Source organism: Perognathus longimembris, chromosome 2 (assembly GCF_023159225.1).
Source record: "Perognathus longimembris pacificus isolate PPM17 chromosome 2, ASM2315922v1, whole genome shotgun sequence".
NCBI lineage: Eukaryota > Metazoa > Chordata > Mammalia > Rodentia > Heteromyidae > Perognathus > Perognathus longimembris.
In genome coordinates, this window is record NC_063162.1 from 92986461 (window position 1) to 93004574 (window position 18114).

The following is an 18114-nucleotide window of genomic DNA, read 5'->3' on the forward strand; positions in this document are numbered from 1 at the left end:
AATTACTGAATCATATAGTAACTTTATTATTAGTTTTTAAGAACACCTTTACTATTTGTCACAATGACTGTCCATTTTACATTCCTACCACAATTTAACTTTACCTGCCAACTTGTCCCCATGGTGGTTGCAGATTTTTCAGAAGACTCCCAAGTTTCAAAGTATCTGTATCAAATAGATTGCTTCAGTGCAGTCCTTGTATACATGGGGAGTTAGATTCCTGGTACTCCTCAGTCTCTCTTCTTGGACATTTTAAGTATACCAAATTTTGAATTATTAGTATTTCTATGTTTTACATGACAAATTTGGTCCAACCTTCATTCTCTGAACTGTTTGTCTTTAGAGAAAAGCTATGGAGGTATTTATTTTGTTTTAAAGGAAATGAATGTGCAGTATCCTGGCAACCCAGGACTCGTACCCATGACAAGAAAGTCACCAGCACTCAGTCGGGCTAGGAGTCTTTATTTAGCTGTGTACAGTGTCTGCTCTCCACCATCAGTATGATAAAGAACAGCAATGAGCCACCGCAGGGCTGAGTTTTTAAAGGTAGAAGCTATGCATTCTACAGCAGGTGGCCACATAGCACAGACAAAGGGGGTAGAGCAAATCACATGAGTTAGGCAAGCCATTTAAAGAAGTGGAATTTTGCAGTCAGGCTGACCTAATATCAACTTTATTTGAACAATTGTTCCATGTTTCCCTAATATCAACTAAGCAAGCATGAGTGGGCTAAAACAATCCAGTACTCAATCATAAGTGAACCAACCTGACAGTCGCCATGGCATTTCTGTAACTGCTACTATGTTTGCTACCTAGATGCAGAGAGGAACAAGGGCTACATATATTTTTAAATGTCAAACTACAAGGAACTAGTATCACTGGTGGTGGTGCAGCCCTCTAGCATGGAGTCACCAAAATGGAGTTATAGAAACTAAGAGTAAAGTCTAAGACAGTGAAATTTTGCAAGCCCTATTGTTTTTTTGTTTTTGTTTTGTTTGTTTTTTGCCAGTCCTGGGCCTTCGACTCAGGGCCTGAGCACTGTCCCTGGCTTCTTCCCGCTCAAGGCTAGCACTCTGCCACACTTGAGCCACAGCGCCCCTTCTGGCCGTTTTCTATATATGTGATGCTGGGGAATTGAACCCAGGGTTTCATGTATACGAGGCAAGCACTCTCGCCACTAGTCCATATCCCCAGCCCAAGCCCTATTGTTTTTAGGAGCTTGGGGGAGGGAGGTGTGCTACACTGTTCCTTGATTTTCACAAATGCATATCTTAATTAAACATTTAATGAACTAGTACTAGTTTTTGTTTTAAGTTTTTGTGTATGTGTGTGTGTGCTGTTTTGGTCCTGAGGCTTGAACTCGGAACCTAAACACTGCCCCTGAGCTTTTGCTCAAGGGTAGTCCTCTATCACTGGAGCCACAGATCCACTTCCAGCTTTTTCAATGGGAGATAATGGTCTCAAAGATTTTCATGCCTACCCTGGCTTTGAACTGCAATCCTCAGATCTTAGCCTTCTGAGTAGTTAGGATTATAGGCATGGGCCACTGGTGCCCAGCTCCTAAGCTACTTTTAATATAAACCATATAAGATTCTAGTATTAATTTAAATTTATTGAGAAACAATATTGTACTAGGAATATACAGTGTGTATAAGTATTCAATATGTGTGGATGAGGGGCTTTATTTTCCTGCCATTTAGTACATATGAAACATTTATGTATTTTATTAATATTACATTAAAGTTATTTTTATCTGGTGATGTTTTCAGTAAAAATCCCTTACTTGGTTTATGTGATCAAAAGTATAAATGTATGGAGCTTGGCACATGCCCATGATCCCATCTACTTGGAAGGCAGAGTTTGTAGTTTCCCATTTTGAGCACCACCTGAACAAAAGTTACAGAGACCTCATCTCAGGAGACAAGCTGGGTATAATTGTGTGCATCTGTAATCACAACTGCTAGGGATGTGTTAGTAGGAGGATCAGAATTTGAGGCAGGTCCTGGGGGAAGAGTGCAAGACACTTTTTAAAACATACAAATCTGATTTGTTAAATTGCTAATCTTTTGAATCTTTTTAATGATCATCTTTATTGCAAATATTGAATGTTAACATGAACTAGTTCTGATGAAGTCTTATATACAAAATTTGCTCAATAAATATTTTTTCATCAATTGTGAGATTTTAAAGTATTTTCCCAGCTGGTATGGTAGAGCATGTCTATAATCCCAACACTCTGAAACAGGAGTATCTTGAATTTTTCATCCTTCTTAACTATGTAGAGATGGTCTCAACAACAATAAAAATTAAATATTTATAACTTAAATTCTTGAGGTTCGATTCTTCTCAAATATTTATTATACAGCTACACAAACCTCCAATTATGTAATACTAACATCTCTTCAATTATGGATAATGCTTAGATTACATGCAGCAGACTGGAGGTCAAGCACATCTTTTCTTCTGGATGACCGTGGAAGGGTACCGAGTTACAGCCCAGCAGCAGCTAGAGGTTTTGTCAAGTCGTCAAAGAGATGGAAAACATCAAACCAATCAAACCAAAGGTCTCTTAAGAGCAGCTGCAGTTGGAATTTATGAACAGTACTTATCGGAAAAGGTCAATATATAATTTGGTTATGTTTTCTTTGACATTTCCATTAATAATAGTTGTGTAATACTTTCAAGTCTGTATTACTTATGCCATGCATGATTGTCTCAGAAAGTTTTATTTAATCCTAAAAAAAAAACTCCTCTGTGGATTTTTGTCCTATGTATATATCATGCTGGTACCTGATGTTTAGAAAATCAAATTAGGTCATGCAGATTCTAAATGGTGGAGTCAAGATTGATGGACACACACACACCATGAAAATGGATCGAAAGTAAAAGGGTAAAAGAAGAAAACATGCAAAAGTAAATGAGAACTAGAAGGAATGTATTACTGTCAGGCAAAGTAGAACTTAAGATAAAAATAGTTATTTTATCATTTTGTCATGATCGAAGTCTCAGTTTGTCAAGAGGGATAAAATAGTTGTATACATGCACCTAAAACACAAATTTACACGATTAAAAGGAAAAATAAATTTCAGCAATAATATTTGATTCCTTTAATACCATATTCTAAATAATTGGTAGTGTATTTAGATAGCAAATCATCAGAACACATAAGATATTTCACCTCACAGCAAACTTCAGCTTAAAAAAATGGGATACATTTTCCAAGATAAAACATATGCTAAACTATTTTTTTTTAAAAATTTAAAAGTATTGAACTCATACAAAATATGTCATTTGAGTGTAATGAAATCCTATAGGAAGCCAGAAAATGTCTGGGAAATGGAAAGTCTGTAAATATTTGAAACTTAAATGATATTTCTAATTAGCTTCTGTTTCAATAAGAAAATCACATGAAAACTAGGAAGTTTTCATCTTTGCTTTTAAATTGACTATAAAAATTGTGTATATTATGTATAATGTGATGCCTTGAAAAGCAAGTGTTTTTAATTGAAAAATGAAAACATGCTTAATTAAAATTAATGAGCTATAGCAAATACAGTGCTCCATTAGAAAGTTGTAGCTTAAAAATATAATTAGAGGGGCTGGGAATATGGCCTAGTGGCAAGAGTGCTTGCCTCCTACACATGAAGCTCTCTGTTCAATTCCCCAGCACCACATATATGGAAAACGGCCAGCAGGGGCGCTGTGGCTCAGGTGGCAGAGTGCTAGCCTTGAGCAGGAAGAAGCCAGGGACCTTGCTCAGGCCCTGAGTCCAAGGCCCAGGACTGGCAAAAAAAAAGAAAAAAAAAAGAAAAAAATAATAATAATTAGAATAAAGCAAAGATCTAAGTTATGGGTAGATGGGAGAAATGGGTTCTAGTGTTCATGTGAATGGTGATGTGACTTGGTAATGTTAATGTGTATGTAAAGGACAGGGGTGGAATTTTGAATATTTGTCTCACATAGAAGTGGTAAAAGTTTGAGGTGGTAGGTGTGATTGGCTTGTTTGCAAACGAAACTCTATACATAAAGTGTTGAAATGTGCAATTTTGTTAATTAAAAAATCCAAAGAAGAAGTATTTAAATTCAACAATTTTAAGTTTTAACTTAAAAAATATATGAAAATTCCAAGGTAAAATAAACCAGGCAAATATAAGGACCAAAACAATAAGAATTAATGAAATAAAATCCATAAGACATTACTGAAAATCAGTAAAACTGGGAGTTTGTTCTTTGAAAATACCAACAAGATAACAAACCTTTAGGTAGATTGACCATCACAAAATGGGAGAAGACACAGATCCCCAAAATCATGGTTAAAGAAGTCTCACCCATGACTCTACAGAAATCAAAGAGAATATAAGCTTATATGAACAACTTCATGACAAAAACAACTTAGATGAGATGAACAAATACCTAGGAAAATGAAAATCGCCATGCTGACATATAAAATCTCATATAATAATTGAAAATTTAATGAACAATTGAAAGTCAGTAGAGTAAAAGATCATTCCCAGATGATTTTTTACTGGTAAATTCTAAATATTTCAAGAATGGTATCTCATTGTTTTCAATAAAAATTTTTTAATTTTATTTTATGAGGTTGGTTGATTCTGATACCGAAGCCAAAGATGTCATCACTTAGGCAGAAAAATCTTAGCACACAGACAGAACATTCTTCAAAATTCCAGAATACTTGCTAGTCAGTGTCTCATGCTCACTAAGTAGATGCCCTGCCCCTTGAACCATTCTACCAGTCCCACTTTCTGCTGGTTATTTTCAGTATAGAATTTCACTTTATGCCTGGGTAGGCCTGGTTTCCAAGTCTTCCTATTTGTGTTTTTCTTAACCACTAGGATGACAGGTAGCACATACCACTGCACTCGTGCCTAGGCTGGATTCAAGCCATGATCCAAGTCTAACTGTAGAGGCTTTGTTTTGTTTTGTGCCAGTCCTATTGCTTAAACTCAGGGCCTGGGTGCTGTCCTTGAGCTTTTTTTTTTTAACCCAAGGTTACCACTCTACCAAGCCTGGCTTTGGACTTCCCTGCCTGGGCTAGCTTTGAATCATAATCCTCAGATTGCAGCCTTCTGAGTAGCTAGAATTACAATTGTAAGCCATTGGTACCCAGCTTTGTAGAATGTTTTTTAATGCTGTGCAATAGTAACTTTTATTTTTTCTGGCATAGTATTTTTAAATTTTCAGCATGAATTTTATTTGAAAACTACCCACAAATGCATATGGTAATACTTTGTCTTGTGAAATATACCCACAACCAGATTTTTTGTTCTTGTTATTTTTACTCCAGTTGCCTACTAGATATCAAACATTATGTAAACTATTATTCACCCATTAAGTCTGTTTTATTGCACTGAAAACTCTGGAAATGAATTGAACTTAGGACATTGAAATTGTGTTCATGGTGCAATACCCAAATATGATTCTGATATCTTTAGTTCTTAAATTCTATTCAAGTACAAAATTTCTAGAAACCAAAATATAGTTTTAAGAGTAACCACATATTAAATCACTAACATGTTTGAAATAAAACACTGTCCCCCCCCCCCCCCTTTTTTTTTGTGCCAGTCCTGGAGCTTGAAGAAGGGCCTGGGCTCTTAAGAAATGTCTACACTGGCAAATTGTTGAACTGCAGTAAGATTGTAATTTAAAAAGAAATACAAGAAAAATGCTCTTCTCTACTTTGAAAATCCTTTGAAGAGTAGAATGGGGAAAAGAATTGCATAAATTGTATTTTAGTTAGTGTCTCTCTAAATCTATTAGGTGAACTTGGAGAGAACAAAATGAGATTTTAAGCTCATTGGCCCAGATTTACTGTAGTTTACTTAGAAGCCAACTTCGCTTTTACAAGTTGAAATTGTCTTGTATGTTGTAAGGCTATTTTCCCTGAGAAAGTGACATTTACCATACGTTGACATCATTAATGCTTCAAAATGATTAAAAATGGGTATTTTAGACATGGATAGCCAGTATGATGAATTGAAAACGTGTTGGACCTTTTTTAAGAAGTAGGAGCTAATTCTTAGAGATAGGAAGACTATTTTAAGTAGACAGAATCTTAGTTGTTTATACCAAAATGACTTATTGAAGGTATGGTTAACTTTGATGCCACATAATACAAAAGAAAAGCATGTCATAGAGGTTTTAGTCAGCTCACAAAGTTGTAAATGTAAAAGGAAGCAAAAAAATTAACACATTTTACTCTCATGGAACATACAGAAAAATTAATGGTCTCCTAAAAATTAAATACATAGTGTCTTTTTTTTAAATCCAACTCCTTTATATGTACATTTTAAAAATTATATTCTTTGAACTTAAAGGATATAAAATAACATAGTTTACAATATTGAAATGTTCTAACTGTAGGAATGGCGATGTGATTTGCTTTCCTACTATGTATAAGGCCCTTTATTTAATCTTTACTACCACAGAAACAAAAGAAAGACCAAGAAATACCCTGCTATGCATACATTTGGCTTGCACAAAGTCTAAAGTTTCTGTATTTTAATAATTCAGAATAATACAGCCTAGAATCTCCAGTGTCTTAATAGTGGTAACCCTACTGCCTTGGCAACTCAAGGGTTTGAATCCAGCGCCTTGTACATGCTAAATAAAACACTCTATCACCAAGCTCCATTTTAGCTAATAAAGAGTATTCTAAAAGTTAAATTCCAGAAAGAAGAAACTTGTTATTTCTCACAAGAATATTTGTTTATAGTTCCTGTTGCTACTAATGACCACTGTTTAACTACTATTACTGTTCTGTTTATGTAACCACATTGACATAATAGAAAAGTGGAATGTATATTAAGAGATACTTTTGGGGAAACAGTTTTTATTTTTTTATATTAAAATTATACTTTCATAAGTATTCTATATTAATTTTTTAAGAGAAAGATCCTTTTCTGAGGATGACGGTCAGATTTTGTATTTCTGTGTAGTATAAGTCATATATAGTATATATTTTGAAATATGTTGCAACTATAATCGCATAGATGATACAAATAATTATAGGATAAAGATATTCTTTTTAATGGTCACTAAAAAGTATTCTCTCATGATAGATAAATCCGTTTTACTCCTTTGCAGTCCTTAGACACATTTAGTACCAATGCTTACTGAATAGATTTACCTCCTAATGATACCAAGCTTTTCCTGGGTGATAGGAATATTAGCCCTTATGCTAAATTTCTTAAATAGCTCTTTTTAATCCTTTACAGTGTTCTTAAATAACTATATGTAGTATTATCTCCATCTTACAAAAAAGGCCTACTTGTAATGTGCCCAGTAGAAATCAAGGTTTAAATCTGTGGTTATCTACCCTTCTCTTATATAGTACATAGTTTTTTTTTGTTGTGGCGTTTTGTTTTGTTTTGTTTTCCCATTTCTGGGACTTGGCCTCAGGGCCTGAGCCTTGTCTCTGGCTTCTTTTGCTCAAGGTTAGCACTCTACCTCTTGAGCCACAGCACCACTTCCAGCTTTTTCTGTTTATGTGGTACTGAGGAATCAAACCCAGGGCTTTGTGCATGCCAAGCCACATTCCCAGCCCTTATATAGTACATAGTGAAGAGAAAGCCATATCTGTATTCCAGTGGTCTTAAATATCCAGGTGCCATTTATAAACCAATGATTTCTACCTCTTAATTACTTTAATTAATAATTAAATTATTAATTATTAGAATATTAATTATTAGTGTTATTAATTATTAGTATAATTAATTCCCCTGCTATCCATTATTAGTTTATATTTATAAGTTACAAAGATCATTATTCTATCATTTTCTCTGTTCCTTAGGCATCTCCAAGAGTTACTGTTGATGACTATTTGGTAGCAAAATTAGCAGATACTTTGAATCATGAAGATCCAACTCCTGAAATCTTTGATGACATTCAAAGGAAGGTATTATATATTTTTTTAAAGTGTTACATATTTTTAATATTACAATTCCTAAATTGAGCTACAACTCAATATTGGAAATGTGTCTAAACACTGTAATTTCTTTTTTTTTTCCAAATTTTTATTATCAAACTGATGTACAGAGAGGTTACAGTTTCATACGTTAGGCATTGGATACATTTCTTGTACTGTTTGTTACCTTATCCCTCATACCCCCCTCCCTCCCCCCCTTTCCCTCCCCCCCCCCCAGGTGTTCATTTCACTTATACCAAACAGTTTTGCAAGTATTGCTTTTGTAGTTGTTTCTCTTTTTTTATCCTGTGTCTCTCAAATTTGGTATTCCCTTTGAATTTGCTACTTCCAATACCAGTAAACACGGTTTCCAATATACTCAGATAAGATTACAAACATAGTGTAGGTATAACCACAGGAATGTGATACAAGAACATCATCAATAATAGAAGCTACAGATACACATAGGACGTTGAAAGTAGTTACAACTGTGATATAACAATTGTTTCCATAACATGGAGTTCATTTCACTTAGCATCATCTTATGTGTTCATAAGGGTATAGCTATTGGGCCTTGTGATGCTCTGCTATGACTTGCCTAAACCTGTACTAATTATTCCCAATAAGGGAGACCATAGAGTCCATGTTTCTTTGGGTCTGGCTCACTTCACTTAGTATAACTTGATTTTTTAAGAATGTGTATGTTTTTTCTCATTTACTTAGTTAAATAAAAGTGAATGAGGCATCATAAAAGTCAAATGTAAACTTGTGGTAAGTATACCTCAGTATTTTGGTTTATTTCTTTAACTGTTGATGAAAGAGATCCATATTTTTGCTTGCTTTTTTTGAATCTACTTGAGATACTCTGACTTAGAACTTGATGATCTTCTGTTATACTTGAAGATGTAGCCATAGGCAAATAATTCTTGAAATAAGACTCCAAATAGCTCAGAAATAAGGGAAAAAAAAAACCCGAAAAATTTTCATTAAAGTTTCCAAAGCCAGGCACCAGTGGGTCATGCTGGTAATCCTAGCTCCTCAGGAGGCTGAGAGCTTAGGATCAAGGTTCACAGCCAGCCTGCACAGGACAGTCTGTAAGACTCTCATCTCCAGTTAACTACCAAAAAGCCTAAAGTGGAAGTATGGCTCACGTGTTATCTTGCCAGTGGAAAAAGCTAAAGGACAGTGCCCAGGCCCTGAGCTCAATCAGGATCAGCATACACACACGTAAGGAAACAATCACCAGATGAAGACAAAGCCGATAGAATGGAAGAAAAATCATCCCTACCAATGATTCATTGCATAAACAAATAATATCCAGAATAAAGAACTGCCAACATTAATCACCAAAAGAACAAATAATACAGTTATTAAATAAAATGAACATTGAGATAGAATGGTAGTTAGGTAGGTCTGCAGGCAGGCAGGCAGGCAGATAGGTAGAAAGGTAGGTGGATAGATGATAGATAGATAGATAGATAGATAGATAGATAGATAGATAGATAGATAGATAAAGGAAGGAAGGAGGGAAGCACAGGTCATGATTGTATAAGGGAAAGAAGAAAGTAGAGTGAGGTGAGGATAAATGCAATCGAAGTCTATTCATTATGAAAATAGCATAATGAAATGTACTAAAAATTTTTCAAAGAGGAAGGAAGGAGGATCAGAATAAGCAGATAAGAATAAGAGGATAAGAGTAATGGATGGGTGAATATGATCAAAGAATTTTATACATTTGTAGGTAAATATCACAGTGAAACCCCTTTGTACACTTCATGCATTAAAAATTGGCCTCATAAATTTATTTTAATATGGACCATGATCATTTATGTACATTTGTTTTTAAGAAAACACTACTCCTAGAATATTATAGAGTAGTAGCCTACTATCATGTCACTTGTGTTGTTATGGAGCCCTTTTCTGTGTAATTTAGTTATTGGAGGAGCAGAAGAAATTAATAGTTGGGACATCTTGATGAATGTCAAACAGGTGATCAGTAGTAAAATGGAAGTCATATATAAACAGTGTGACTCAAACCCTGCTTTTTACACTACAGTATGCTTATAGACTAGGCATCCTTATTTGAAAAATGAAAGGTTGAATAAAGGATTGTGGCTTTTTCTGTCTGAGAAATCTGAAAAAATACTGGACATCTTGTAACCATTATACATTATAGCAAAACTTCACTGAAGACTTCAGTGATAGTTTAGTGAAAATCACGTTTGCATTAATTATTGAATATTTTGATTATTTCAACAAGGTATATGAATTGATGCTGCGAGATGAAAGATTTTATCCTTCCTTCAGACAGAATGCACTCTATGTTCGTATGTTAGCGGAGCTGGACATGTTGAAAGATCCAAGCTTCAGAGGATCAGATGATGGGGATGGAGGTAAGATGGCACACTGTGTGTGTGTGTGTGTGTGTGTGTGTGTGTGTGTGTGTGTGTCACATATTCTAAACTAAAATAATAGCCTTTTAAATAAGATAGACATGTTTTTGAAGCTCAGGTATAAATTATATTTTTATTATTTTTATTCCCAGCCCATTAAATTATATTTTTAAATGAATAAACATATCTGTATTTTTTTTCTTTTTGGGGAATTGAACCCAGGATGTTGCACTTACTAATAATAGGCAAGCACTTTGCCTCTGAGCCACATCCCAGTCTATTTAATGGATACATTTATAATAGTTACCATATTAAATCACAGTGTTGAAAATTCATATGTAGCTGTAGATAACTAGAATTCTTGAAGAATTATATTTTCTTGAGATGAGTCGCTCACATGTTTTTATGGTAGTTTCTCTTTTGTTAGTAGGTAATAAAATCATATTCATATCCATAGGACTATTGAGAAGAGTAATTGTGACTCAATGTACCATAAGCTATAAAGCAATATAAGTAATGTAGGTTTTTGCTGCTCCTTTGGATTGTATTCTTTTCTAACTCTTGCAGAGTATGAGACATTTTTCAGGTTTTTCAGATAGAAGCAGCCATAGTCATTTATTTAACCCTCCCCTTTTTAAATAAGGATGCTGAGTCTATTAGTATTCTGTAGTATACAAAGCAGTTTGAGTCACGTTGTTTATATAGTACTTCCATTTTGCTACTTTTCATATTCATCAACTATTGTTCATTGTTTTATACCCCTTTTTTTCTCAGTTATAAGCCTGGAATTATGTATGTGATTTTTTAAAAACTAAAGCATGAGGATCAACTTTTATTGATAGAAAATGGTGAATTAACTAACAAATTTGGAGTGATAATCTTTAGCATTCAAGTGTTCTGATTCTTATGCTTGATGAACATTTTACTTTTGGTTCACTTTAGGATTATTTATTGAATTCTGATAAAATTATCTAGGGCTTGGTAATCATTCTGGTATATCCTACCAAGTAAGTAATTTAAAAGAAAGCAATTTGAAAAGTAAACAAGAAAGGCTTCAATACTTTTTAAAAAGACTGCTTTAATTCTGGCCACTTATATAGAGATTGTATAGGCAAAACCACATGAGGACAGAAGTATGATAAATCTGTTAGGTATCAGTCATTTCTTTACACATTTTTTTTCTGCTATAGAGTTTTCTAGCCTTTGTCTCTTTTAGCTCTTGCTTCACTGTACTAGTAAGAATTTTTAAAAAATCTACAAATTACAGTTATACAATTTTATCTTCAAATTTGAAGAACTTTTTTTTTTTTGCCAGCCCTGGGCCTTGGACTCAGGGCTTCCTTTTGCTCAAGGCTAGCACTCTGCCACTTCAGCCACAGTACCACTTTGGGCCGTTTTCTATATATGTGGTGCTGGGGAATTGAACCCAGGGCTTCATGTATAGGAGGCGAGAACTTTACCAAGCTCTCTTGCCACTAGGCCATATTCCCAGCCCCGAAGAACAATTTTTGGTCTGATAGCTAAGTGTTTTTAAAAAGTTAAGGCTCTTCCTAACTTTTTAGCTTGATTTGATTAAATAATTAGGGAAGTTGTATTTTTAAAAGAATGCCACTTTTTTTTTTTTTTTTGGTGTTACTGGGGTTTGAACTCTATAAAGAGTCTCAAACTTTTTAGGCAGGCATTGTCTGTTGGAACCACACCTTCAGGTTTGTTTTGCTTTTCTTATTTTACAGATATGGCTTAGCATGTTTTTCTTGGGCAATGTTTAGACTGAGTTCTTCTACTTATACTTTCTTTATAACTGGGATTACAGGCATTTACCACTACAGAGTGCTTGTTGGTTGTGATGGGGTATTGCTCTGTTTTTTTCACTGTCTTACAGTTCTCTGCATTCTGAGTAGTTGTGATTACAGATGTAATACAGTATACTCAGTCCTAAATACACTACATTAGTGGGATCTGGTTAGTGATTTTTTTCCTTTTTCTTGTTCACTGCACTTTATTACAATTTTATCTAAGGTTCATGCTCACTCAACTTGTTTACTTTGCTGACACTCTCATTTACTTGCATGGCATCAAGTGGGCCATGTCTCCAAGCCAGTTTTTTGTTGGTTATTTTGGAGATGGACTCTCATGGACATTTCTTCCTCAGTTGACTTTGAATCACAACCCTTCACACTTAGCCTGCTGAATAGCCATGATTACAGGACTAAGCCACTGATGTCTGAGTAGTAAAATTTTTTGTACTTCTATTTTGTATTGTATCCACATATTCTTTATCTGTTGGAAAGCTTTTCTTAAGAGCTGCTGTGAAATAAGATACACAGTAGTAACTCCATATTCACTTACCATTCTAATAAGATAGTTGTGGTTTTTTACAACCTAAGATGTAAAGGTTAATGTTTTTACTATTTGAAAAATGCCTTATTATTTGTGAAGATTTATTGTGTGACTAAGAATAACAGCAGATAAATGGTGCCATAAAGTAACTAATGTAAGACTTTCTCAGTAAATTGTGCTTTAAAATTGTAATAGCAGCAAAATAAACTAGTGAAGTATTTTCTTTCTTATCATTTAACATAAGACCTAGTCTTATAGTGTGATTTTGTTTTTTAGTTTCCATTCATAACTTTTTAACCAGTCTTCTTATTCCCTTTAATGAGAGTAGATAGATACAGCTAGTTGGCTTACTAATGCATGCCTTTTCTCCTTACTTCTGTGTTTTTAGTCATGATTGCATTCTTTAGTTACAGCGGCATCCACTGTGGGTATGCATCTCTAGTCAATCAAAAAATCAGAAACCCTAAGTGCTTCCTGCAGTGTCTGAAAGTTCTTACATGTCATGAGTTCACAAATTTTGAGTTTTGTTATATTCTAATTTCAGATTTTTTGATTGGGAATGTAAATACTAACTTCTTTACTAAAATAAGATCTCTTTGTCTTCAAAATATTTAAGTTATGCTGTCCTTTAAAAATTTTAATCTCAGTGAAATCTTTGCCAACATGTTTAGCAGTACTTTCATATTATGTCAGAATTTGGGGAGGGTGATACTAGAGTTTGAATTCAGGGCTTCAGGTTTGCTAGGTAGTTGCTGTGTTCTGAGCCACACATTTTTTGCAGTTATTACTTTTGAGATAGAGATTTATTTAGTTAGTTAGTTTAGGTTGGTGCCTGGACCATGATCTACCTATTTTAGGCATCTCTTCATAGTTCACATGACAGATACACATTGCTAAGCTCGCTGTTTTTTTTTTTTTCAGAATTGTAATCTTCTAACTGCTCTGAAACTTCAATTTCTATGTCGCTGGGGTGATCAGTGCATGTCACAGAACAATTGGTTGGAAAGGGGTCTTGTGTGTATATCCTAGCCTGAAATTTCCATCCTCCCAACCTGAGCCTTACAAGTAGCTAGAATTACAGACGTGAGCAACTGGCACCCCATGTGTTCTAATATTTGTACACATTTACTGAATTTTTGTTTAAATGTATACTCAAACTTTTTTAGAGTATATATCTTGAAGTAGTTATTGTTGTACTAGAACATTGACTATATCTTAATTGTTCCTGGATTTAAAAAGTAATGTAAAAGCCAAGTTCTATGGTTCTATGGTGGGGAAATTTAAGAGGTTGGCATATCAAAGAAGAAACAGGAGGTACGTGACTGAATGAGGAGTATAGTTAACATTTTTTAACTTCATTTGTCCTTCCTGTAAATCAAAGCATAATCCTAAGCAAAATGCCCTATTTGGTTTTTGTGTCCACATGTCTGAAGACCAAGAAGTATTCTTGAGCTCTTAAGTTCAAGGGAGAAAGCAATACCAGCTACCTCTCTGTAGAAGTAATATAGCCTTAACTTTTTAAAATCTCATTTAACAAACCCCAAAGTAAGCCATCAAAGAAACAATACCTAATTAATAAATGGGCTAAATACTTAAAGAGAGACTTCTCAGAAGTAGTAAGAATGGCCACTAGGCAACATCTCAGTCCATAAAAGAAATGCAAATCAAAACAATATTGAAAATTCACCTCATCCCATTAGAATGGCCTTTATCAAGAAACTTAACAGTAACAGATACTGGTGGGATATGGCAAGGGAACTCTGTCACACTGTTGGTAGGAATGTAAACTTGTTCAGCAACTCTGGAAAGTAGTATGGAGATTCCTAAAAACACTAAACATAGAGCTTCCCTATGATCCAGAAATTCCATTCCTAGGGATTTATCTACTAGACCACAAAGAAGGCCACATTACAACTACCAGAACAACCATATTCATTGCAGCATTGTTTACCAGAGCCAAGATATGCAGTCAGCCAGATGCCCCTCATTGGACAAATGGATTAAGAAAATGTGGTATATATACACAATGGAATTCTATTCCATTAGAAACAGTGATATTGTGTCATTCGTGACGAAATGGGAAGATTTGGAAATAATTATTTTTTTTCTTTTTTTTTCAAATTTTTATTATCAAACTGATGTACAGAGAGGTTACAGTTTCATACGTTAGGCATTGGATACATTTCTTGTACTGTTTGTTACCTTGTCCCTCATGCCTCCCTCCCTCCCCCTTTCCCTCCCCCCCCCCAGGTGTTCAATTCACTTACACCAAACAGTTTTGCAAGTATTGCTTTTGTAGTTATTTCTCCTTTTTTACCCTGTGTCTCTCAAATTTGGTATTCCCTTTGAATTTGCTACTTCCAATACCAGTAAACACGGTTTCCAATATACTCAGATAAGATTACAGAGATAGTGTAGGTACAACCACAGGAAGGTGATACAAGAACATCATCAATATTAGAAACTACACATACACATAGGACGTTGAAAGTAGTTACAACTGTGATATAACAATTGTTTCCATAACATGGAGTTCATTTCACTTAGCATCATCTTATGTGTTCATAAGGGTATAACTATTGGGCCTTGTGATGCTCTGCTATGGCTTGCCTAAACCTGTACTAATTATTCCCAATAAGGGAGACCATAGAGTCCATGTTTCTTTGGGTCTGGCTCACTTCACTTAGTATAACTTTTTTGGAAATAATTATATTAAGCGAAGTAAGCCACATTCAAAGAAACATAGGTTTCATGGTTTCCCTCATTTGTGGTAACTAGAATGTGCCTGTATATCTACAAGTAAACACATTGGATGGTAAAAGACAAAAAACACATTGGGACATTATAAATTACATAGACCTCTTAGTCACATAATGAAGCCAAAGGAGAATATTCTTATGAGAGGATAACAAAGTTAGCTATGTGCATATGATCATATAAAATAATATTTATTGAGGAACTCCAAGAAACAAAAGATTTTTCCTTTTTTCTGTATTGCTGTGTTTGTTTTCTTTACCTTTGTCTGGTTTGTAATTTTTTTTTTTTAACCAGGGTTAGGGGAGAGCACAGAAAGGATGGGACAAAGGTTGAACAAATGTAGCAGTGATACTCAGGAGACACTGTGTTGAAAATGACTTATACAACTTGTAGGTAGGGATGGGAGGAAAAAACTGGGAGAGAGTGAGGGAAGGTGTTGCCACTGTTCAAAAAGAAATGTACTTATTACCTGGTATGTGTAACTGTAACTCCTCTGTATATCACATTTACAATAACAATTAAAAAATAAATAACATGTTTTGAAAAAAAATTATAAATAATTTCTTAAAGGCTAGAAAATATATATTATCTTTGAACTGCATATGAATGTTGCTTTACTGCCAGTTTTATTTTGTGTTATACATAGAGACACCTTCATTACTAGCTTAATTTGCTTAGATGTATAATAAACTGAATAAAAAGATTATTGCTTGACATTTGTTGCCATGTTTTCTAATATTTATTTTAAAATTCATATCTTTTCATTGTTAATTATTCATATATATATATATATATATTTTTTTTTTTTTGGCCAGTCCTGGGGCTTGGACTCAGGGCCTGAGCACTGTCCCTGGCTTCTTTTTGCTCAAGGCTAGCACTCTACCACTTGAGCCAGAGCGCCACTTCTGGCCATTTTCTATATATGTGGTGCTGGGGAATTGAACCCAGGGCCTCATGTATACGAGGCAAGCACTCTTGCCACTAGGCCATATCCCCAGCCCTATTCCAATATTTTTGAGCCAAGTCTATTACCAACAGTAAGTTGACTGGATAGATACATTAAAAATCAGTCCATTTATAGATCACACTAAAGATTAATTTTTATTTGAAGTCTGACATTTCCTAATTTGCGTCACTGTAGTGTTTTCCTTGTGTTCACAGGATCATTCAATAGGAATAAGATTAAAAATAGTTAATATTTTCTATTAAATATACATGTTTTATATTAAATATAAATATTTACTTGATTTTTGCCAGGTGTCAAATACATTTATATTGTTCACTTAATCTTATTATCTTTATAATAACTTGGGATCTATGAGATTACATGTTTGGGAATATGTCACTATTTTTCATCTTTTATGTGTTGGTTTATGTGATTAGTATTTTTGAACCTAACTAAAAGTAACTGCTTTAGGTTTTTTTTTTCCCTATATTCTAAGTTTAATTTCTTTCTTATAGAATCTTTTAATGGCTCTCCTACAGGAAGCATAAATTTGGTAAGTAAAATTTTGAACAATTTAAGTGATATTTTAGAAGCTTATAAATTGTCTATACTTTTTAAGGAATTCTTAAGTTCATATAGAAGGCATCTGTGAATTAGAAATTAGAAGAACTATTATTTCAAGAAGTAGAATTAGGTTGTACCTGCTTAATATAAGCATTTGTATTTTAATAATGGAATTTATTTCATTATTTTTGGCATTTATTTAGGATTTTTTTTTTTTGTTTTTTTTTGTTTTTTTTTTGGCCAGTCCTGGGCCTTGGACTCAGGGCCTGAGCACTGTCCCTGGCTTCTTCCCGCTCAAGGCTAGCACTCCGCCACTTGAGCCACAGCGCCGCTTCTGGCCGTTTTCTGTATATGTGGTGCTGGGGAATCGAACCTAGGGCCTCGTGTATCCGAGGCAGGCACTCTTGCCACTAGGCTATATCCCCAGCCCCTATTTAGGATGTTTTAAGCATTAGAATGAATTATTTTTCTTCTACTTAGAAGTACAAAACTGGTCGAGATGATTATAAATGCCTAAATATTTTTTAAAATATTCAATAAATTTAAGTCGTTCTAAAATTTTGTTTTTAACTATAGAATGTTTTTTACCAGCTGTATTTTATTATTAGAGATTTAACAATGGCACATTTTAAACACATAAAGTGCCATTGGCTTTTCAGGGTGAATTGTGAGATAATGGCCTTGTCAGTGCTCTTATATGTTTCAGACACAGCCTTACCATAGTAAAATTTAACAATTTTTAAAGGAAGATTTATTAGTGTTTCATCTAGTTTTCAGCCTAGAATGTGGCTAAGTGGGGTAGGTGAGAGGTGAAATGTGGAAGATTGCTTATTTTAATTGTCCTACTTGCATCAGGTTTCTTTTAAATATTTTGGAATAGCAATATGGTTTTAAAAGTCTGTTGTCTTACAGTGTCACTTATATTATTACTCTTATTTCTTAAAAAAAATTTTAAACAATTTTATACACCCACCTGTGCTCTTATTGTCTGAAATAGTTTTAGTGAAAAGTTGTATATTAAATACATTTTATTATGATAAAAAAGCATAACCTTCAGTAAAATACAGACCAAATCATCAGTCTTAAAATGCTTTCCTAAATCTTTGACATCATTACTCTTGTTATATTCTAAGCTGTAAAACAAGAATTAACAGTAGAGTTAGAACACGACATAACCCTTCAGTAATATT

General features: G+C 34.2%; 1 protein-coding gene across 5 annotated transcripts in view; it reads left to right on the forward strand.

The window, feature by feature from the left end:
* The window catches only part of Snx13 (sorting nexin 13), a 119154-nt gene that overhangs the window by 64143 nt on the left and 36897 nt on the right, over window positions 1-18114 (forward strand). For all 5 annotated transcript variants that reach the window (XM_048339734.1, XM_048339735.1, XM_048339737.1 and 2 more), the window contains 4 exons: window positions 2424-2617; window positions 7811-7915; window positions 10185-10317; window positions 16876-16913. In XM_048339734.1, coding sequence (XP_048195691.1) covers window positions 2424-2617; window positions 7811-7915; window positions 10185-10317; window positions 16876-16913 — 470 coding nt within the window. The remainder of the gene's footprint in view (window positions 1-2423; window positions 2618-7810; window positions 7916-10184; window positions 10318-16875; window positions 16914-18114) is intronic.